Consider the following 23,712-nt stretch of genomic DNA (forward strand, 5'->3'; position numbering starts at 1 on the left):
ATTACTTTTTCACACAAAATATGTTTATAAACATTACATATACATATAATAGACCCTTGAATCCTCCTCACTGGTGGAAAAATACTACACACTTAAATCTATTTTCCAGAAGAAGTAATTTTGCAGGCTTTATTAGGCCATGGGTACACATTTGTATTTTATCCTGTATACAGTTATAGTTAATATGCTTCTTCTTGGAAAAGGAGACAATTTAAAAAAATTAGGGGCAATGTGTATCAGAGTAATCTAACCATGAAAATCAGATCTCACACCCAGACCTTAAAGGGAATCAGAATGATCTGAAGAGAAGTAGATAGTAGGCCTTGGGAAATTTCCTAAAGGCAAGCATTCTAGCTTGCCTTTTCCAATACAAGAAGCAGTAGGTAAGCGAGGTTAGGAAGGCAAAGGTTAGATGTTGATAAAAAGGAATTAAGAAAATAAAACACATTTAGGCCAGTTAGAATTTCTGGAATGACAATAATCATGAAAATTATCGGTGAGGCTGTATCTATCAGAAGAAAAAGAATGGAGAGAAGCATAGTATAAGGCACTCCTATTCCTAGTACCAGCTACAGCAGCAACATCATTTCTGGTAAATCACCAAAACAGTTCTAGGGTTAATGGCGTGCTCCAGTATTCCCATTTTACAGAGCAAGAGACCCAAAATCCAAACTTCAAGTCGCTTCCTTCAATTACACAATGATTGGCAATAAAGGGGGTTTCAAACTTTTATTCCAAAACTGATGCTTAGCCACTCTACTTTAACAACACATGAATAAAACAAATGATAGAGGCTCCCGAAAATAAATATCAAACAACATGTCTCAAAAATATGACCAGATAAAAATCTTCTAGAAAGAAACTCAATCTATATACAAATTGCTGCAAGTCTATTATTTCAGAATTTTTGGATCCTTGCAAACACTTGCCCAAGTATCAAGTTCCATTTTTTATGGCTTATTGTCATAGAAGAATGTAGACATCTAAGATGGAAAGTGGCTTCAAGAGGGCTTTAGCCCATCCTGTACTGCAGGGAAGTCTGTACAGCTGGAAAACTGTGGGAAGAGATGTCTGATTCCAGTTTCAAAAACCCATGGAATTATTATCAGATTTCCTTGAAGCTGAAAAAAAATCTATATACAAACTTTTCACTTCACTGACACAGCAGGAGGTGTGAGACAGCTCCTGAGCTAAGTGCTGCCTGTTCTAGGGCCTCTGGCGGGCTTTCAGCTGAGGCCATGAGGAGAAAGAAGCAGGGCGTTGGGAAAGGTCTGTACCGGCTTAATCTGCTCTGGGAAACCCAAGTTGCTATTCAAGTATCAACCCTTAAACACCTCCCCACATTTCTTTAAAGTTCTTCCATGTGTGAATACATTGTTTCTTTTAAGAAGGCTTTTCCTTCAGCAATATTTGCCCAAGTGTTTCCTCTGTACACACAGTTTCTGAGCAATTAGAGTGAACAGCAGAGAAGAGGTCAGCAAAATGCAACCGGACACTTACATCCAGTGCTCAGAATAGCCCCAGCCCTGACTTGGCCCCCCCCTTCCCATCCAATAGGTTTTCATTTACTCCTTCTTGGCAATTATGATTTTACCATTGTAATTATTAACAAATGTCTACCAGACCCCACTTTTTCTTTAGAATACTACCTCCTCCAATACACATAAATACATCACCATAATATCCTCTAGTGAAAAATAGGTTTAAGTCACTATGATTTCATGTCTGAAAAATGTTGAGATCCTGACCTCCAAATAGACGAAAGCCACCATTTCATCACTTTAGTCTCTCTCTTCAAAAATAGAGTAGAAGAAGGAAAGAGAGTAAGGCAGAAGCATTTTAGGGCTTCTTTTCCTTATCAATATAAATATACAAACAATATAAATATGTCAATGATCTTTGCAAAATCCAATAGGAGTCAGAACAAGGAGAGGACCATTAGATACTACATGATCTCATTCGACTAAGAGTCGTAGGAGAACCAAACTTCTAACTAAAACTTTAAACAACGGTTTTAGAGGATTATATAAGGTACTTCTACATATGCTTTATTTAGTTTACGTTATATATTCATTTATTCATTCTTTCTTTTAACAAATATTTAGTGGATGTCTACTCTGTTCCAGATCCTGTCCTACTTTTTTACTTTTATTTCCCTAAAAGTAATCCTCCTGTACATTCCACGTATTTTCAACAATACTCTCTCTCTTAATGTCCATCAGTAGATATGGGAATTTGTAGAATTATTCTTCCATTTGGACAGATGGGAGCATACTTCCTTTTGGACTTGGTTTTGAATAGAAGAGGAAAACCACCACAATATATCATAATAGCTTTGAGAGCACCGATCAAACCTCAGAATGAGAGACAAGTTTCGGCCAATATTGTCCTGCTGTACTTTATGCTTCCTGACTTGCTGGTTAGACTTGATGTTAAGAAAAGGCCCTTCCTCATAAAGTCAGAGTTGCCAAGGCTTGCTGGGGAGTTACCTACCCTTGCAGAGCCAAGGCCTTATCTCAAAGGATAAGGTGGAGTTTGCTCTTTTCCCCTATTGCGAAATATGAGAATATTAAGTAATCTGTTTATATCATACAGATCCAAAATCCTGGCTGACTTTTTAAAGCATGAAACATCCATAGTATTTCCTTCTGTTTGGGAAAAGCTACCTGAGACTCTCTTCCCATCTCAACCCTAGTTAACCCAACAAAACTTGGCAATTTCCCCTAAATGTGTTTGAAATGAAAACTTAGTATTGTTCCTCATGGCCAGCATTTCTGGGTCATTCTGGTAATATCGCTTTGTCGTTTACAGACTAATTCTCTGGAAGCGCCTGCACTGGAGTTGGAGTCTTTTGGTACAGAAACAAAGACAACATCTGAGATGTTAAAAATTTTAAATGAGTTTATCCACAGTAACCACTCTGTGCCAAAAATGTTAACTTTACAAAACCATACACAGTTTAAGGTAATCAATGAAAGAACAGATATAAAAGCTTCTCTTTATTTTAAAGATTAAAGTTGGCAGTTGGTTTCCTTTTTAAAGAGTATCTCTTTAAACCCTTAACACAAATGCACATGAGAAATTATGTGAAAATGAGGTTTAGATCTTTAAATATATCCCACATAGAAAATTCATTATTTAAACAGAAGATGACTCCTCTTCTGACTCACTCTATTCTTAGTGAGTTTTGCAGTTGATGGTTTTCTATTGAGTTTTTAGAACGTGGATTAAGTGTCATGCCACCCACTAAGAGTAAAGTTGAACCAGGTGAACTGAGGGCGTGGTTGGCAGTCTCGATCTCTCCTCTTCTCAGAACCACAGCAATAGAGAGAACTATGTGAGAGCATCTGGCTCTTCTTGCCTTTAGGCTGAGCTCAATCCAATCACCCCAAATTAGTTGACCCTAAGAAGAATTTTAAAAGCATGAACATTTCAAAGTCACTAGAGCTACTGGACCTCTGTCACCCTAATAACCACTTAATGGGAGTGCATCTTATTGTGCAAATTACTTCAAAAAACACACTTTTATTTAAAATTTACTTTTGCCAAGTGTGCTGTAATACATTTCAATTGTGTTTATCCTGAAAGCAAGAGAAATAACTACTTGAATAAAAGGAAACACGTTTGATAATAGAAAGGTAAGGTGATCCAGCTCCTTGCCCTTTGAATTTCTGATCTTTAAAACTGAAGCACTTACTTCTGCCATAAATGTATCAGAAACTCAACTACATCAAAACAGAGATAACAGTTTGCTTTCCTTCAAATACATCCTTCTCTATGCAATTAAAAATATGAGATAGACTCATGTCCTTGAGGAAAACATTCCCACTCAAAATCCTTATTAGAGGTCTTGACAGTCAAGGCATTTCTTTCTTCATTCCCAACCACTAGGACCATGGATAAGCCATCAAACCCATGTCCATTTCAACTTCTTTACACTTTCACCTAGACATACTATAAAATTTCAGTGCTCCCATCCCCACCAGATGAAGCCAAGTGAGAAAATGGGAGGGTCAATTGGGAAGGCACTGAATTAGAAATGAATAGTTCCTAATTGTAGTTCCAAGACTTGTACTGTAGAGGAGCCTACACTGTTGGACATTCTCCACCAAATAATGACACCTTAAGCAACCATCCTATAGGGTCTCAAGACTCAACAACAGGCAACTAGCTATACATGCCTTGAAAGAAATGCAATCAGCCCAGGCTCCAATTAACATGAAAGATAATTATTATAATAGAAGTCTTATCAGAATAGGAAAATATATAAAATCCAGGTGGCACATTTAATCATCACAAAGGCAAAAAATTTTGCAGCTGTTTCTACCACCTTTTATTGTCTTTTATGTTCCTCCTTAAAGAAACCTGACTACAGATTTGTGTGTTATTCATTGCATTGTTGTCTTAATTTCGTATTTAAAAGTCAGGGAAATACTTCAGGAAATAAACTTCTCAGTCAAAGCCTTAAGAAACCCATGTACAATATCCTATCGCAGTAGCATGCTGTCAATCCTACAGATCTTACAAATTCAAGTGATTTACATCTCCTGTGAACTTAGCTAGAACATTATTCTCAAGGAAAACACACACACACACACACAGAGTAGATCTCATTCCCAAGCTTTCTCACTGATTTTTCTACTGTAGTTATCCTGAAACTAAAGGATATTTATTCAGCCCTACAATATTTCTTACATCCATATATGCAATAACTTTAAGAGTCTTATCCCCTCTTTGACCCTGGGACAGTGACAGAGTCACCACAATGGAGACTTAACATCACGGGTTGCAAGAATCTTAAGACAAAAGTTTGACCATTTTGCTTTCACTAACTTGACATTTTCCCACAGTCACGTTGTAAAAGTGCAAGGAACCCATAAAACAATATGAAAGAAAATACTGTAGTTTCCTCTTCCCTGAGAAACTTGGGCATCAGATTCTTATTAGTCAGTCTCAAGAGCATAAATGCAGGAAGTCAGGAGGTGGAGGGAGGGAACCAATCCTCCAACCCTCCATGGTCAGAAGAAACTTATTAAGCAAACATGCAAAAGAACCTAATAGTCACATGATTCAAACTATTCCAGGTGGCGCAGGAGCATCACTTGCCTGGAACCTAGTGCTGGGTTTGGTCAAAGAATCACTCCAGAACACACAATACCCACCCTCTTTTTCCAGATCCCATCACCCTTCTGGTCCAAGTTTTTGGTAGGCATTAAATAGTCACCAAATGGTACCTGTCAGACTAGAGTTTGCAAAACACATACGAACGTTCCTCAGGTGATTTTAAAGGGTACAATTTATAATACGATCCACCAGCAAGTTGTATTTAACTTCAAGAGTACTGTCTACAACCCTGATTATTTTCTAAACTCTCATTAGAAATATTAATAATACCTTGTATATCTATGATGCCTTCACATAATTACTTTAATGAATATTAATTAAGCCCTGCCTTCTATCAACTAAATAGTATTATTCCATATCATTGTTAAGTCGAGAGACAAAAGGAGAAGGCACACTGAAAGCATCATAGAACCAGCTAAAATTCAACTCTTATTTGGTTTTTAATGGGCACTGGGGAACTTCAGCAAAAGAGGTCCTGGAGATTTTTTAAGTAAAAAATGCTTGTTCATCTTTTCCTAACTGAGACTCATCCATAATTATCACTCTTTATATCCTCAGCTTAGACCCATTTTTCCTGCAGCAATGGTATCTTTCTCCTTCTGTAACATCTGTTTCTCTACCCTGCAAGCTATAAAAAAAGAGTATAAGAAGATACTGCCAAATGCATTTATACAAATCTAGCAGCTTCCTTGAATTAGTCACTGGAAGGTGGTTAATATTATCCGGCAAAATATTTATTTTTGACAGAGGCACAGCTAACACAGGCACCTGCTTCAAAGTAAGCCCCTTCCTTTTTCTTTTTTTTTAACTGTGCAGGACCACACTGAATCAGATTCTGATGGTCTGCTGAAGTTCTGAATTACTTTCCGTGTTAAAGCAAAATGTGGAGATTCATGAAACTCCATAGGAAAGCTTTGGTTTTTAACTTCAAAAATATAAGATACATGAAAGGAAATTTATGAGTGTTAATTCTCTACAAAGACATATGTATATGAATACACACTTTCCCAGACCCATACAGCTCACCTTCTACTTCTTCTTCATCACACACATGCTTGAGGAAGGAAGCCCCTCTGTCCAGGACAGCTTCATCCTCCATCCTATAGTAATAAAAAAGAAAAAAAGAATGCTCAGACTTCTCCTGGAGCGAGCCACTTGAAGCAGCCCAGCTTCTGGGCAGGTTAACCTGCAGGCTGTTGTTCATGTTAACGGGGCAGTCGCTCTTCCTCTGGTGTCAGCTACTCCTTCACGCAGCTCCTCATCTGGTGCTTGAGAATACGCCGGTCCCACATAGCTTCAGTTCTAACCTTGACAGGGCACCCACACGGACAGGTGAGAGAAAATCATCTCAGTCCTGTAGGCTGGATGTTGAGGATTCTCCCCTCTGGGATTTGGAAAAAAAAAAAAAAAGATGAAAGAAAAAAATACCAAGAGAGGAAGTTTGGTGTGTCTGGAGTGCTCGTGATGATCGTTTGTGGAAATCCAGCTTCAGTGCTTAGCTCTTTAAACACCCACTGCATAAAAATGTATACCCTCACACACACACACACATGCACACCCACCCACACACAGACAGCGACAGGGAGTTAGGCTAGTGCACAGTGGGAGCCTAGCTTCCAGCCAGCCTCTTAATACCAGCACAGCCCAGTATTCTCTGTTGAGTGGCAAGCTTTGAGTCACATGTTGGCCTTACGGAAATCTGACATCTGAGGATTATCCAGCAACCCGGCTTCGGCAACAGTCACATATATATGCCACTCATTCATTCATTTTCCACATTCTTACCACACGTCTCGCTCTGTGTACATCTGTCCTGTTAACTCTTCCCTGAAGGGCACAAAGTTCTTCATTTTGTAGCCACATTATGCTGTTCTCCTCTCTCCTTACATAATAGGATCTACTCTGCAATTTCATATGCTAAATAAGACCTCAGAATCCATCCAAGTAATGACAGCGTTTTTACAGCCTCCTGATGCCAAACATGTTTCTAGTTTATAGAATGAGTTAAGGTTTATTTCCATATTCTTTGACTCCTTTTCATTGCATTAACTCTGACATACAGAATTCCATGAACTCTATTTATAGTGAAAGCAGAAAGAAATCTCGAATTGCTCAAATGCTGCTTGTGTCATACCGGTCTAGAAACAAAGAACTTTCTTGGGAGACAGCTGCTCTATGTCATACCATACATGAGCTCTGCCAGAGAACCAAATGTTCACTCTGTATACTATCCATCCAATTATATGCTCAGGCATTGAATACTGTAGGTCTGCTTTCCACATTGTTTGTATGACTTATTGTTCTTCAGATATTTCTTACAATCTATGTAAATATGCACTGAATTCACATTTTCCTCCTTTCCATTTTAGGAGCATATCCATCTAGCAAAGCATAAAAAGTCAGAAATTGGGTGTCAGGTAGACATGGGTTTAAAAAATCTAGTTCTACCACTTAGTATTTGTATCATCTGGAGGAAAGAATTTAACTTTTTTGAGCATCACATTTTCCATCTATAAAACTGGGGGTAATATCAACTTTGCAGGATTGTTTTGAGATTCAAATTAGGTAACATAAGTGAAAGCACTGAGTTTTGTGCCTGGCACCTATTACATGCACCATACAGATAAGTTTCCTTCCTTTCTTCTTTCCTCCTTTCTCTTTTACCTTGACCTTTACTGGTGGACAATCCCATTAAGACACTCATTACCTCTGGACCCTTGCAGAATATCTCCTTTCAGGGATATGAGCCTTGTATGCAATAGTTCATCCTGATATATATCCTTTTCCTTCTTTATACTCAAACTAAAAAATATAAAACTAAATGCAAATAGGATATGGATCAGCATTAGGATTATCGTACAAAAGAAAACGTCTTGAAGACTTGAGAAGTCAAGTCAGTTGCCAGCCTCTCTGAGCCTCAGGTTCCCAGAAAGATTAAATGATATGGCATATTCACTGATTCAGCAAATATTTATTTAGTGTCTGCTATGTTCCTGGCACTCTCCAGCTGAAGGCAAATACATCCATGAACAAGACAGACAAAATTCCTAGGAAACTAAAAATAAATAGAGGAACAAGGTAATCTTAGACAGCATTAGGTACTTTGCAGAAAATAAAATGAGGCAGGGGGCTACTTGGTATAAGGTGGTTCAGATGAGGCTTCTGAGGAGGTGACATGTGAGCAGAGATAAAAATGATAGGCAGGAACCAGGCATTTGAAAGGAACAGAAATGAGGTCATTGAGGCTGGACAGAGAGGAAGAAGGTAAATGGCAGTTGACAATGCTGGAGGAAATCAGGGCCACACAGGCCATGGTAAGCAGTCAGAATTTTAGGTGTTATGGGAGCCCCTGAAGAGTGTTAAGACGGAAAGTGACTTGAGCTGCTTTGCCTTTTTAAAGGCTCACTCTGCCTGCTGTGTGAAAAATCTATAGTCAGGGGATAGAAGAAACTAAGAAACTATCTCAGGAGCCCAGGGAAGGCTGTGGGAGAAGTAGATTTGGGGGAAGGAATCAAGAGTCCTTTTCTGGCCACCTATGGTTGAGATGCTTATTATATATGAAAAAGGAACTGTCAGGTACACAACTAGATGTCTAAGTCTGGAGCTCAGGAGCCTTAGGGCTGCAGATGAAAACTGGAGAATCAATGAATAAAGCTGGTATCTGAAGTTATTACTAGATGAGATCATCCAGGAAGACAATGTAGAAATAGAGTAGACGTAAGATCAAGTGCTGCCAACATTTACAAGCAGAGCAGACGAACAAAGGCAGTCGGTGAGGTAAGAGGAAAACCAGGAAAGAGTGATGTCAGGGAGGTTGAGGAAAGAGGAGAGAACTGCTGCTCAGAGGCTGAGAAAGATGGAGACAGAGAAGGAAAACTTGGCTTTGACAACATGGAGGTTGTTGGTGACGATGACCAAAGCACTTGAGACATACCATCCCCAGTGCTGGACACACAGATGGCATTCCGTCATTCCCTTGCCTCTTTCCTGCACTCCTCCATTCATTCATTCATTCATTCATTCGTTCATTCAGTAAATATGTACTGAGTACCAACTAGGTGCCAGGCACATTGCTAGGCACTAGAGACACAGGGATGAGCAAGACAGGCAAGGACTCTCGTGTAATCTCAGCTACCTTCTCAAAGACTCCCCTGAGCAATCTTGGAGAGTCAGACCAAAGGGCAAGAACCTGTCAGTAACACAGCATTTGCAGACATAGATAAGGATGACAGCTTAATGGGGAAATTTTCTTAAAAGACCTCCGAAGCACAACAAAATCCTGGAGCCCTGCACTACTGCACGTAAATTAACAGTACTGTCTCCCCTTTGGAAAACAAACAGTAGTTAAGCCCACACTTCTCAGAACTAACCCTTCCCCGTCCCATGAACCTCCAGAATCCAACACCATTTCCCGTACAACATCATTCCTGCACCCTATCTTTAACTAAGCTGGTCCTAAAGTCTTTTATTGACCTTTTACACATTTCCCAAATAAAACATTTACCCTTTGCACCTCAGCCCTTCCAAAAATTGCATGCAACAACCAAAGGAAAGAAAACCAGTAACAACTGGCGGGGAGGACAGAAACATTAATGCCCAGAGCCCTCTTCCTGGGCTGAGAAATCCATCCAGCCTAACTGAGGCACCATCCCATGCTCCATCTGAGTCAGAGTGAGAACAATGATTGGTGTATTCCCTGGTTCTTTGATACATATTTCACATTCCCACCAAGACTATACATAGCAAGTAATTAGAAACCTAGTTCTTTCTGATGGACAATGCAGAGCATCTGCAAGCAGCCTCTTTCCTGTAGGATGTGAAAAAGAATGAGTGCTGCAAACTGAAAATAAAAAACCTGCCCCCACACACACACAGCAGCCTTTCCCCAGAGCAGCCCTCTCCTCCTGGAGAGCAAGTCCAGCCTGGCGCATCTGGGCTTCGACACAAAGTACAGGGATTTCACAGCGTTTCTCTATCTTTACACCACAAATGTCAATTATTTGGGTTTGTGTTCCCCCACTAAAACCCTCTCAGCAGTTGTTTGCTATTATTAGTAAAGAGAGAGATCTTTTAAAATGACCATCTGACCCAATCAGCTTTCCCTCTATCAGGAGGAAGAAATTAACTCATCTAGTCCCTGCTCAGGTCCCCAAATCCATTCTTAAAATGTTCCTTTCACAGGAACTGCATTTGCTGAAAACAAAGAAGGGAAGGAGCACGCTTCTACACAGCTCCCTGGTTTGCTCACATCGCCAGCAGGAGACAAAGTTCAGAATAGATTTGGAAGCTTCTCACCAGCATCACGGGGATAAGGGTCATATCAGTCAGTATAAAATCCACACGGGGCCAATACTGCCTTCCTTCAACAGGGCCTCTGACAGGAGAAGTTAGACCCCCCTTCCTCAGAAGTCCACACCCAACATGGAGTTTCTCTCATTCTTCTTTATTCTGGGACACCAAAATGACTGAACTGCAACACATGTTAAATCTGCTGCCAAACGGACCCGCTTTCACCAGCCAGTCCTAATCACTGAGCAGGCTTGTAAGGGTGACTTAAGCCCGGCACGAGAAACATTTGTGCAAAACTGTCAGCCACTGGGCCTTGGGCACCCATCTACATTCCACCCCTCTGAGTTCCCTCCCCCAGAGCCCTCGCCAACTGCCAACGTGCTCACCAGCTAGTCCACACTGCCCAAGCAGCTGCCACTCAGCCAGTCAGCAAGTGGCAGGCCGCCAGCACACAAGTTTCAGAACGCAAGCCTGCCCCGTCACAGTGCTGCTAAAGGTTGAAGGTCTGGGTGTGCTAGCCTTCAGATTCGCCTCACTTGCCCTCCCACCTCCCTTCTCAAATCCCTCCCCCGCTACACCTCCCACGGTAGCATTTCACTTGTCTCTATAGTAACAGCATCTGGTTTCAGGGTTATAACTTTATACAGAGCAATTCTCCTCCTAACCTAAGGCTTCTGCCAAAGGATGCACTAGCAAAAATGCTGCTGCTTAAGGCGGAGCCACCTGTTCCCTTGTCACCCCAGGACTGCAGCTATGTTGTGAACGACAGGGTCACAGCAACATCAGCACTCAGACCTGGACAAGCGGAAAACAGACCCTCCAGCCTTGGCACACCGGCCCCTGCGTAGGGGATCCACTCTGGGGCTTGGACCCCCCATCGCAGAGCCAGCCCCCTCTCCTCCACACCCTGCTCTCCTCTTAACCAGGCTCCAGGGACCAAATGAACATCGGGGCTTTCTGACTACTTCCAAAAGGCACCAGGGGGTGGCACCCCAGGGAGCAGAATAGCTCCAGGTTTTAACATGTCCATACCTGAGTTTGACACCACTGCTTCTTTCCATGCATACAGCTTAAAGTTAATTAGTTAACCTCATATTTAAACTCATCCCACTTTATCCTCACTAGCCGGGTCTACTTACGACATGCAGTGAACCCCGTAATCTCTCACTTTACAACAGCTCTCCTGTACAGAGCAAATGTTTAAACAGTTCTTTACACACATGCCTGCATACACACCGAAGTGACGCATGCAGAGGTGCAGACAAATACTAGGAAGTGAAGAGTTTTATTATTATTAGCCATTGCTGCCATGAATATTCTATTTACAGTGTGCATAAGGGCCTTAACTTGAAAACTAAGAGGTGTTGATCGCAAGTCTCCGAGCTCAAAAGCAAGCTGGCCCTGCTCCTTGGCCCGTCTTAGATCAGAGGAGAGGCAAAACCCAGCACTTTCCCAGGTCTTTTTCAGGAGCTACACAGATGCAACAATCAGTTCTGACATCTAAAATTATACACTCACACACACACAGCTCTGAATTTTATTCCCTAGTCAAATCATTTCTAAGAAGCGAGGAACCATTCTCGTTACAAATCACTGGCAAACGTGATGTTTTCTTTCAAACTTTCTAAACTGCACAGCATTTGTTTGATGCCTTTGTTGTTTTGGAAAATCTCCTGTCCACATTTTCAACCTCCCCATAAAGAACAAGTCTGATTCTCCAATCCACAGGCGACAGGGGAGAGCAATCTCAGCAGCTGCAAAGAGCACTGCCATCTTTTGGTAACGTGTGCTCACTACAGGGAACCAGAGGTCAGGGGCGGAGGAAAAGCCGAAGCTATTCTCTTCGTAGCTTCCCCAGCCCCAGAGGGCCTTCCCCTCGCACAGGGAGGAAGGGAGAAGAATGTTGGTTCCACTGTAGAGACTGCTGGAGCTCCGGACACACAGGTTGGGAGAAAGAAGTACCAGTGTGGCAAACCTGACAAGCACGACTAACGGCAGAAGCGAGCCCCCGAGATCAGCCAGCAACAAAGCAAAGCAGCTCCCCACCTCAAAGGCCAGGAGTGCCCTACTCAATCTGGAAATTTACATAGGCCCAGGGCCAGGGAGAAACGGGCGACAGCCCCACAAGAAATCACTGGTGGACTGGACAAAAGGTGAAAATGTAATCCAGAGCAGGATCATGCCAAACCTCATTGTGGATTTATGAACTGCATTAAAAGTTCATTGGGACTCTTGGGCGCTTATCCCAGAGAAATGAAAACTTATGTTCATACAAAAACCTAGACACAAATGTTCATAGCAGCTTTATTTGTAATAGCCAAAAACTAGAATTAGCCCAGATATCTTTCAACAGGTGAATGGCTAAACAAATTATGGTACATCCATACTGTGGAATGCTGCTTAGCAATAAAAGGGAACAAACTATTGATACACAGAACAAATTGAATGAATTTCCAGGGGATAATGCTGAGTGGAAAAAGTTAATCCCAAGATGTTACATACTGTATGATTCCCTGCACAGAACCTTTTTGAAATGACAAAGTTTTAGATATGAAGGACAGACTAGTGGTGGCCAGAGGGTAGAGATAGGTAGGTGGGGAGGTGTTTGTGGTTATAAAAGGGCAACATGAGGGATCCCTGTGGAGCTGGCTCTGTTCAGTATCTTACCTGTGGTGATGGATACAAGAATCTACACAGGTGATAAAATTGTATAGAACTTACCACACACAGAAAGGAGTACAAGCAAAACCAAGGAAATCTGAACAAGTTCACTGAATCACATCAGTGTCAACACCCTGGTTGCAATACCGTACTAAAGTTTTGCAAAATGTTAACACTGGGGAAAATTGGCAGTGCCCAAGCGATCTCTGTATTATTGCTCAAATACGCATGTGAATGCACAATTATCACAATAAAAATTCCAATTTAAAAAAAAGCTCATTTGCAAATCTTTTTTTTTAATTTCCCTCGGAAACATTATTTTACATGGTGGTCAGGTACAAAAGGCGGCCCATCCACACATATGCAGAATCAGGCAAAACTGAGTGCAAATCCCAGATGTGCCCTTTAGTAACAGCATAACTTCGGGAAAGTTAGTTAACCTGTCTCTTCAGTGTCCTTTAAAATGAGCCTAAAACACTTCATAAGTGATTTAGGGTGTTAAATAAGTTCCTGGAGTAAATAAGTTCAATTAATTTTAGCTGAACGTAAATCTAAGGTCCCTAGGGCCCAGAGAGTATAACAGAAGATTAACAGTCCTACGGAGCCCAAGGCCATAATGCTGTCTCCATGAGGAAAAGTATGGGAGAGGCAACTGGGGAGACCGGCAATGAACTGCCCTCCTAGGGTCCTCCATAGGATCAAACTCCTCTCTCCCATCTTCTCCATGCTGGGGCAGGGGCTCCTACACTCTGTCCTCAGATTGCTGACTGAGCTCTGAGAGGCTGGAGCAGGCTCAGCAATAAAGCACAAGAGAAGAACTGGTAGCGAGATGGAGACAGGGACTGTGGGGTGCGGGAAAGCATGGAGGCTCAGAGGAGGTGACAAAGGAAGAGAGCAATTGCTAGAGGGAGTATTAAGGGCTGAAAAGGGAATGGCTTACATGACTCCCTCAGAACACTCCCTGGACTTAGCCAACACCCACAGTCACACATTCTTTCATTTTCTTAATCCATGTGCTTCCATGACCACCACGTGTTCCTTTGGACCAGAGTTCTACTGAAGAACGGAGAATTTCATTCCTATGTGAGAAATCCAGCACTTTGCCCACTGAAAGTTTTCTCAGAGTTTTTGCCATTGGGGACAGGAAAAAGAGGCTCCCTTCTAAACTCTTTTACCTTTCAACTGCTCTTCTTCAAGGGCTCTGGTGTGAAAATTGGAAAGGTCCTAAGAGAAGGTTCAGGCAAGTTGAAAAGACTGGAGATACTCCATGTGAGAAGCCAAGAGGGCAGCAGTGGGCATGTCCATCCTGTCTGCCTTCCTCCGCACCACCGCCAGGTCTTCAGCCAAGAGCCAGACAGAACCAGCAGCAGAGAAAGGAGGCAGAGCAAAGGGAGGAAGAAGAGACAACCCACAGGGTCACAAGGGGAAAGGACTCATCCTGCAAGGCAGATCTTAGTCAAGGGATGCTCCAACATGTCCTGGCTTAGAAGTGAATGTATGCTGGCTGGACTCCTACTTGCCCTCCTAGCAATGGTTCAAACTGGTTTTCCTGGCTCAGAAGTCACCCCTCCCCCAATCCATCCATTTATAACACACAATTTGGTATCATTGTCCTTTTAAATATCATTCAACGGTTCTTCACTATATTAAAGTTGGAATTAAGGCTTAACATGGAATTTAAGGCTTGTCATCAGCCTTACCCACTTAGCTCCTGCCATCCCCCACGCCATTCCATTCCCTGACCAGGCTATCATGCCTCTGTGTACATTTCCGCTAATTAACATGTCATCTTAGTTAAACCCATTCTTAAAGACCCAACTCAAACCTCTCTGGAACTGCCTCGACATTCTCAGACACACCCTTCCCCAGGAAGGGCTATCCTCCTTCCTCTGTTCTCCACTGACTCCTTGAATGTGCCTGCTCCTCATATAGCACGCATGACACTGCATTGTCACAATCATTTAACCTCAGGCGACTGTACTTGGACATGTCATGGCAGTCATCCCTACCACATTATGAGCTCTTTGAGAGCAGGTACCATCTTTCTATAGTCTTTCTATCTCCAGTGTCAAGCACAGTCACTAAACATAGTAAGTGCTCACTAAATGTTGATGAATGAACAATGAATGAATTAACCAGTGAGGAATGAGTACAGTAAGGCTACACACGTTTGGTACTAAGTGCATCTCTAAATTAAAAGGCCCTGAATGTATTTTTCAAACAACATGACACCTATACACAAGCAAACTGCCAGTTACTTGATGGGTATTCAACTGAAGAAACAGTGATTTGTTCCAAAGCTAGAGTGGGGAAATGGCTATGCTGTATTCCCTGAACACTTAGGTTGAGCTTACTATGTGCTAGTCACTGTTATAACTGCTTCTCAAATATTATTAACTCATTTAATTCTTACAATAATCCAGTGAGGGACATATCATTTTTATCATCATCATCTCTGAGGCTCAGAAAGATTAAGTAACTTGCCCAAAATCACACAGCTAATCACTGTCGAAGTCAGGATTCAAATCCAGGTGGCCCAGCTCCACAAGGCTGTGCTCTTAACCTCTACATGTCCTGCTGCCTCTCTTGAGCTGATTTAATTGATCTGCTCAAAACCCTTTAGGAACCTGGGATCACAAATACTAAACAGACCTTTAGTGAAAGAGCAGACTCACCAGAATACCTACAGAGTATACAGACCCTTAACATTCATGAAACACCTCCTCCCCAACCCTGTTTTGCAAATATCCAAATTCACAAATATCACTGTAACATACAATTTCTGATATACATGGGGTCAAGTGTAACTGAACGAGTTTCCGAATCTTGAGGAAAAGAAGGCTACCAGGATGACCTGCAGGCAGGGTATGGGCCATCTGCCGGGCTCCATCTGGGCTCACCACTGGCATGGGGATTCACCACACGTGTCTCTGCAAAGCACAGGCGACTTCATGGTATGACCCTTGAGGGCTGTCAGTGAATAGCTGAAATCACAATGGTTGGAGTCACACACGCCAAGGACCTACGGTAGCGAAAGCCAGAGAGTGCATCGCTCTCCATATGAACGACACTACTAACCAGGAGAACTTTATCTCAGCAACTTTATGAGCACGGTTCACTGTTCAGGGAACAGTGAAGACACGGCTCCAGTCTACGTTCTCTTACTAAAATGTCTCTTTCCACAATACCGTTCACATTTTATCTTTCATTTTCCTCAAAGAACCTCTCAGTATACACTTGTGATCAAATTTTCCAGAGTTTAACTCATCTACTCCTTCATTTAACCAATTACTGAGTATCTACTATAACTAGGCATTATTCTAGGCACTAAGGATAAATCCATGGTGGGAAATAGACTAGCAAAGTTTAAAGGTAAACTGTATAATATATTAGAAGGTAATACTGCTATCGAAAATGTAAGCAAGGAAGAGATTTAGGGAGTGCTGGTGGGATGAGGGTTGGGGGGGGTGAGATTGAAATAGGCTGTTAGGGAAGGCATCACTGAGTGACAGTCGAGCAAAGACCTGAAGGAGGTGAAAAGGTGAGTATGCAAGGGAACAGCTAATGCAAAGGACCTGAGGCTGCAGGGAGCTTGGCAGATTCTTTGCACACCAAGGAGGCCAGTGGCTAGAGCAGAGTGAACAAGAAGGGTAGGAGAGAAGCTCAGAGAGGTAAAGGAAGGGCAGGCTGCGTGGCGCGGGAGGCCGCTCTAAGGCCCTGACATTTACTCTGAGCAACTAGAAACCACTCGAGGTTGTGAGCAGCAGTGATATTTCCTCAAGCTTACCGTCGTCTTTACTTTTTAAATCTTTGTCATTATATAAACATTTCCATTAAGGTCCTTCCTGGAACCTACTTCCACTCAGAAGGTCTTCCAGGTGCCACAGCGAGAGTAACAGAGAAGTCACAGGCGTACTCCACTGGGTCAGCGTCCCACAGCAGCCATGCCAGAACCTGAGCCAGTCCTGTGTCTGCAGATCAAAGAGTAGACCGACATGCCTTGGAAGACTTTATCCCCAGCGGTCAGCGCCTGCGCACTGACTTCAGCCTCATGAAGGTGCTAAGCAACGTGTCAGTATTCAGAGCTAAGGCCACTCTGCATTAACTTATTCATACAATCTTTATTAACTTCTGCCAAACTAGCCTCAAAGTTCATGACTCAAGTAGTTGCCACCTGAATCCTCGCCTACGTAAATTTGCCCCAAGGGTGGCAACACTTCGTGCCAGAAGATGCCAAAACAGATGATTAACACATAGATATCAAGAGAATGGCATGGAATTGATTTGTTGGTGGCTTTTTAACACCCATGATTCAAATCTACACTTTAAATAGTAAAAGAATACATCTGAAGTTGTTTTTAAATATAAGTTTTCTGGGTTAACTTTATGAGAACGGGAAGGACACAGGAAGATTGCCAATTCCACAGCTACACCTACTGCATTTTGGGAGCAAACGCCCTCAGCTTGTCATCCCTTGCCTAAGGGTGGAATAAATGCTTGTTTGACTCCAGGGTCTTCTTTGCTGCAGAGGAGAGGGCCACCCTGCTGAACTCCCCAACTTAAAAGCACCCTCTCTGATCTGGTAGAGAAAAAGAGACCTACAAGACATAACTATCAAGTGCGACATGAGGGTTGACAGCCTGATTCAAACAAATCAACTGTTTTAAAAGCTTTTCTGAGACAATCAAGGAAGCGTGAATATTAATTGGGTATTAGATGATACTAAGGAATTACCGTAAACTTTATTAGGTATGATAATGGCATTGGAATTATATTTTTAATGTCTTTATTTCTTAGAAATAAATACTGAAGCATTATTTGATGAAATGATATGATTTCCTTCAAAATAGTCCAGCCAAAAAAAGGGGCGGAGTGAGAGTAAGGAGTACGAAACAAGAGTGGCAACATGCTGGGAACTACTGAGGCTGGCTAATGGGGACATGGGGGCTCACTGGACTATTCTGTCCTCTTTTGTTCATGTTTGAAATTTCCAAAAATAGAAAGCTTTTAAATAAAACTTCAAAACTATCTTATATAAGCCTCCCTTCTTCTATGCCCAATGCATTCCAGAATATATGTATTAATATAAAAGTTATAACAAATATATTCTCATGTTATAAAGATTTTTCTGTTCCCAAAGAATGAAAAGCTCTAAAGCCCACACTCACAGTCCTCATTTTACGCATCACAAATAAAAGTTTATATTAAGCATTTCAATGTGGTTTTTCTTTTCCTTCCCACCTTAATACACAGGGTCTCATCCAATGAGTACTTGATTGACTTCGGCATGCCCAATGCTTTCCATCTCAGTCAAAACAAAACAAAGTTTATGAGACCTATGTTTCTTAACATTAGCATCCGCATTTTTAATTTTTCCCCTCATTTGTATAGAATTGCATGATAAAATGCACTGGAACAATCAAATATTTGCAGCAACGAACACCGCGGCACAAATAAACCTGGTGACGCTGACAAAACTGAGCAGCAGGCTGCCGGGATGCACTGCTGCAAATTCGCGGCCAGCGTCCCTCACTCCTCAGCTGCCGCACGGAAGAACACGAGCAGACAGGAAAGGCGCGTTACAGGGGTTCTCGTGTATCAAAGCATAGTTGGTACGAAAGCTGAACCTGTGAAAGTCAGGACTGCTTGTACACACAAATATTTGATGTCTGTGCAGAAGACAGTGAGCTTTCTTTGGGATCCCGGAAGAACAAAAAGTATCCAAAAACCAGCATAGTACCTTCTACTGCTCGACATTGGTGGGGTACAAGGGAAAAGCAGAAGAAGGATGTTCCTGGTGACACCATATGCCCTTCTCGCCAAACACAGGACACCTATTTTTCCCAAAGAAATAATATTACGTTTGTTGGTTAGGTTCCAAAGCCAACTCACAAAAATCTATTTACTGCAAATGTGGCCACGTTATAGTAATAATAATAAAAGCTAATATAATAAGTGCTTTGTGTGAATTATTTAAAACCTATTACCAGCCCATGAAATAAGTGCTATTAATATCCTCATTTTACAGATGATGAAATTGAGACTTAAAGATATAAGTGATGTGTCAAGGTCATAGAGTGATGGAACCCATACAGGTTATCAGCTAATAGTATTAAAATTAGTAATAATAGTATAGTGCTAAAGTATTCTTTTAGGTACATCATGGGTGAAACAGACTTGTGTAGGCTCGAATGGAACCCTAACATCATTCTAATATTGTTTTCTATGGAGAAACATATTTTGAGTTTCAAACAACCACTAATAGTGATGGCATTCCAAAAATAAGTTAGAAGCAGCATGATTTGGTTAGAAAAGTCATCAGACAACTGAAATTAGAGGATAAATGCCACTGCTACCTCTAATAGACAATCACAGATAAAATTAACCACAATCAGTTGAGACAAACCTACTCCGAGAAGAAATTACATACACATATTGTCTAAGGCAACTTTTTACATTTGCTTTTCTCCTTAACTCAAAAATCAGGTATCTGGATAAACACATGACAGCTAAAGACCAAAGTAAGACATCAGTCATTCTTAAAGATGGGTTCAGCGTCATAACATGCCCTCTCCGGAGATCTGCGACTTGCTTGTGAACTATTGCCAACTTGAACCAATTTCATAAGCCACTAGTTAAAAATGAAGAATTATTTCTTCAGTTAAATATCAAAATTTCCTTTGCCAAGAAAAGTCTTAGAAGTTAAGATTACTTTCTCGCCAATCTCCATTTGTTTTAACTTTCACAGTCCTCCCAGCTTACTAGTTGCAGCCAAGCTGAAAAGGGAAAGCCAAAAACAGTGCAAGTCAGACAGTCACTACCACGTTCTAGCCTTGACAGAGACCTCCAAGTCTGTTTTGTAAGTCTTCCCACCTGTGCTTACAGTTCTGTAAAACCAACAGGCAACACCAGGAAAGGCCAGCTAAGTACAAATGATGGCACTCTTACTCTGAATTGAAGCGATGACCAGCTGGGGGTTGCTCATTTCTGATACATTCACAAAATCATTTTTGTTTAAAATGAGCTTTGAAAAGCACACCTATAAGCAACCACAGATAAAAACTACCTACTAAGCTACATAAATGCCATTTTGTTAGTAGCCAAATCACATATTGCTTCATTACACTACTGATTTGCACTGTTTTGTCATTTGCACTGACGGCCCATTCATTAGTGGAAACATCTTGTTATTCAGTTTTAGTAAGGATTAGTCTACTTAAGAAAAGAAACTTTGACATCTGGGCAAACCTAAAGTGGTACTTCTTGTCCAATTCTGATTCTCCCAACCTTGTCCCACTCACAAAATTTCTCTTAAAAAAATTAGCAAGGAATTTTTATAAAAATGAATGTAATTCAAGTTATTAACTCTCTTGGACTCAATTTCCTCATCTGATAAATGGGCTTAGTAACACCTACATTGTTCAATTGTAGAGAAGCAATGAAATAATATAAACAAAAGCCCCCACGTGGTAGGTGTTTCACATGGAGCTGCAGGCAACACACACAGCTAGTAGTAGTATGCAGCAGGTCCTTAACTTTACCCAGACAGGCACAAGTTCATGAAGGTCACGTTGCTAGCAAGTGACAGCGATGGAATTCAGACCCAGTTCTGCCTGATTCCAACACTCTCATGCCATGCCGCCTCTCCTGCATGAAACAAGAGGAACAGCCAGGTAGTTCTTCCAAAGTCCCTTCTAAGCTTTCGAGTATCCAGGTGCAAGCCAGGAACAAAAGACGAGAGAAGCTTCCTCCTTCTAAACTTTATATAAAGTCCAGGGGCATTGAGGAAAGAAATCATCAAGCATGTACCTCTTGATATAACAGAGGTCAAATTTCTCAACTTGTTGATAATACTCAGAGCACCGCCCAGGAACGTGGCTGAGGAGTGGAAACAAACCAGCAGTGTATTTTTGAAAGGTGGTCACCCTGTGAAACACGGCCCAGACTTGCGTAATTTTTATGACCAGGAAAAAACTTGAAAATAATCCCAATTGCTAATTTTTTAAAAAGCAGAATAAAATAAAAAAGAAAAGTGACTGAGGGATGAGGCAAGAAAAGAAAGAAAAAACGTATCCCAGGGTCTTCGCTAACATATCTTTGGTAAGAACTAATTTTCTGAAATTAATGATTTCCTAAAATAGAAATGACAAACTTGGTAGATGAGCAATAATAATTTCTCGTGTGGTAAAACTACTGATTCTGTATGGCACTAAAAAATTATCTGTAATGATAATTATAGATACACACTGTTGTGTACCCACTATTTGCTAGTCCCTGTAGATGGTTCACTTGCGACCTTCACAACAACACACAAGCCCTGTAGTCACCACTGGCTACATTTTACATGGGAAGAAACCCAGTCTCAGATCCATAAAGAGAAGGGCCCAGGGGTGCAGAGCCTGTGAGGGGAAGAATGGAAATTCACACACAGATCTGTGGGACTCCAAAGCCCGTGCTCTCCCTCACCGGCTGTGTAAGAGCCTGGCACAGGGCTCATTAGGGCATCCTCACTCCTTAGTAACCTGGGGAAAGTACAAGGTGGATGGAGGCTTCTGGAGGACCAGGCCCTGAGTATCAGGGGAAGAGCATCACCTTCTCCTCAGGGACCAAATCAATAATGCTGAAAATGGTGAGACCGAGAGCAGTGTATTGATTGTTTTAAATGGGTGCTATTAGGACAATAAGGTGTTTTGAAAGCATAACCATCTGCACCTTAAGACAAAGTTCTTAGTAAACCAAAAAAGCAGTGAAAGCAAATCAATGAATCCAAAAAAAGCCAAGCCCATCTGTGATGTTTTTGTCTACTCTATACAATCGAGATTGAGTAGAGGACAAAAGGATAGACAAAACCACTTCCAAAGGTTTGTGACACCACCGTATCAGATAGGGTCTTACTATCAAGGTTCACACCACTTATTTTCTCAACACGCCTAATAGCTAGCAATAAGACGGGTATTAGATTGAGTCTAGGTTAGAGATCAGACGAAAAGAGGTTCTGCGCACATGAAGAAATCACAGTAGAAGCAAAATCATAACCCAAACTCCTAGGAGACAGTTTATTTCACTGGATAAAGCTGCTACTGTGTCAACTGTGAATCCTGATGGTTCCCAAGCAGTGTGCTCGGAATAAGTTCTAGATGGGCTGAGATGTCCATCCCTCAGTCCCGGGGGCTACCAGGCAGAGCCCAGCTACCAGAGCCCCAGGCCAGTTACCTCCAGCCACAAGATGTCTAGGCTGTTTACCCAGAGTGCCATACAAATATTATTATGTACTAAGCATTCTATGATGTGAAAAAGACTCAGAAGCATTAATAAATGAATCCGTCATTTCACCAACTTTTCAACCAGGAAATGCTGACAGCTTAGGAAGCCCACCATGTACCTAGAGTAGCGTGAAAAACCATCCCCTCTCAATCCTCTTCCCTCCTCATGGGGCCGCTATTTTTCTAACAGCTGTTGGCCAGCGTCATCCCAGACTGAGGATGACACACTCTCTGAAGTACTATATACAAGGCTGTGTAAACCAAGTTAGGAGGCCACAGCTGAAGGCACGTCTACACCCCTCAGAACAAGATCTGTCGATGCCAAAGGGGAAGCTCCAGACAGTTTAGTTCTCCACAAAGGCCCCTCTCAAAATGTACTGGGGTACATCTGGGTGTCTGGGGGCCACATCAAGGAAAATGAGTGAGGCATTCGTGCCAACTGAGCAGTCACAAAGATACTGCAATGGAGCAGCCAGCGTGGGGAGCAGAGAAGGGGGCAGTTTCCCTTTCATCTTTTCATCATTGACTGTAGCTACTGATGCACGGTAAGGTGCACACTCATAAGGACAGCCACAGAAATGACTGTTTATAAAGAGCAATGGTGACGGCTCAGTAAGCCACAGTAAGATGGGCCCGGGTGGTGGCGAAAGGAGCCCTGCCTTCAAGCCCACCACCTGGAAGCAGAGCTCTCGTGTGCCTGCAATCTCAAAAACAACAACAGAGGCTCGCCTGGTCTGCTTTCCTAGCTCCTTACAGCGTGTCAAGAGCTGCACTTACGGGCCAATCCTTTATGAGGCAAAATTCAGGATTCCTACTAGCAGTGAGAACAAAAGAAGGTGCAAATCACATACAAGCCAGCCATACAGTGCCTGTAGAATGACAGAACCCCAAGATGTCATCAGGTCTTACACTTAGTTCTCATTTTTAGAAACCTTTCCCCAGTGCTAGAGGAGTTTTGGCTTCATGGCAATCACTCTGCTTGGCTCCCTAATATCCATCCCATCCCAGTCTCTTTAACGTGAGCTGGACTACCCACAGTTGCACTTAGTACACACCTGCGTGCACACAAAGATGCACACAGTGCAGACACATACACACACAGGCAATAGCATTACCATTTTGGAATATAGCCCTCAGCTCCGCATTCACCCAGTCTCAATCTCTGCCTCCCACTTTCACATCCCACAGTTCTCCAGGTCCGATGTAGCTCTGCCCTGTGGAGCCCTGGTCTTAAGGACCTCCTGGTTTTTCTCTCATTCCTGGTGTGCCCCTCTGACCAGTGCAGGTCAGCCCTGCTATTCCCCCTCTGCTCCAAGCAAGGGCAAGCCCACCTTCTCCTAGCCCCAGAGGACTGGGCCTCTTCCTTGCTGCTTTC

General features: G+C 42.1%; 1 protein-coding gene across 10 annotated transcripts in view; it reads right to left on the minus strand.

Moving 5' to 3' along the window:
- SLC4A4 (solute carrier family 4 member 4) overlaps nt 1–23,712 on the minus strand; it is a 396,171-nt gene that overhangs the window by 268,035 nt on the left and 104,424 nt on the right. For 5 of the 10 annotated variants that reach the window (XM_023637993.2, XM_070263715.1, XM_070263714.1 and 2 more), the window contains one exon: nt 6,151–6,224. In XM_023637993.2, the coding sequence (XP_023493761.1) occupies nt 6,151–6,224 (74 nt within the window). Of the gene's footprint in view, nt 1–6,150; nt 6,509–6,552; nt 7,028–23,712 lie in introns of those variants that run through there. The other 5 variants (XM_070263713.1, XM_023637992.2, XM_023637991.2 and 2 more) reach the window with 5 other exon arrangements.

This window comes from Equus caballus, chromosome 3 (assembly GCF_041296265.1).
Source record: "Equus caballus isolate H_3958 breed thoroughbred chromosome 3, TB-T2T, whole genome shotgun sequence".
NCBI classification, from domain to species: domain Eukaryota; kingdom Metazoa; phylum Chordata; class Mammalia; order Perissodactyla; family Equidae; genus Equus; species Equus caballus.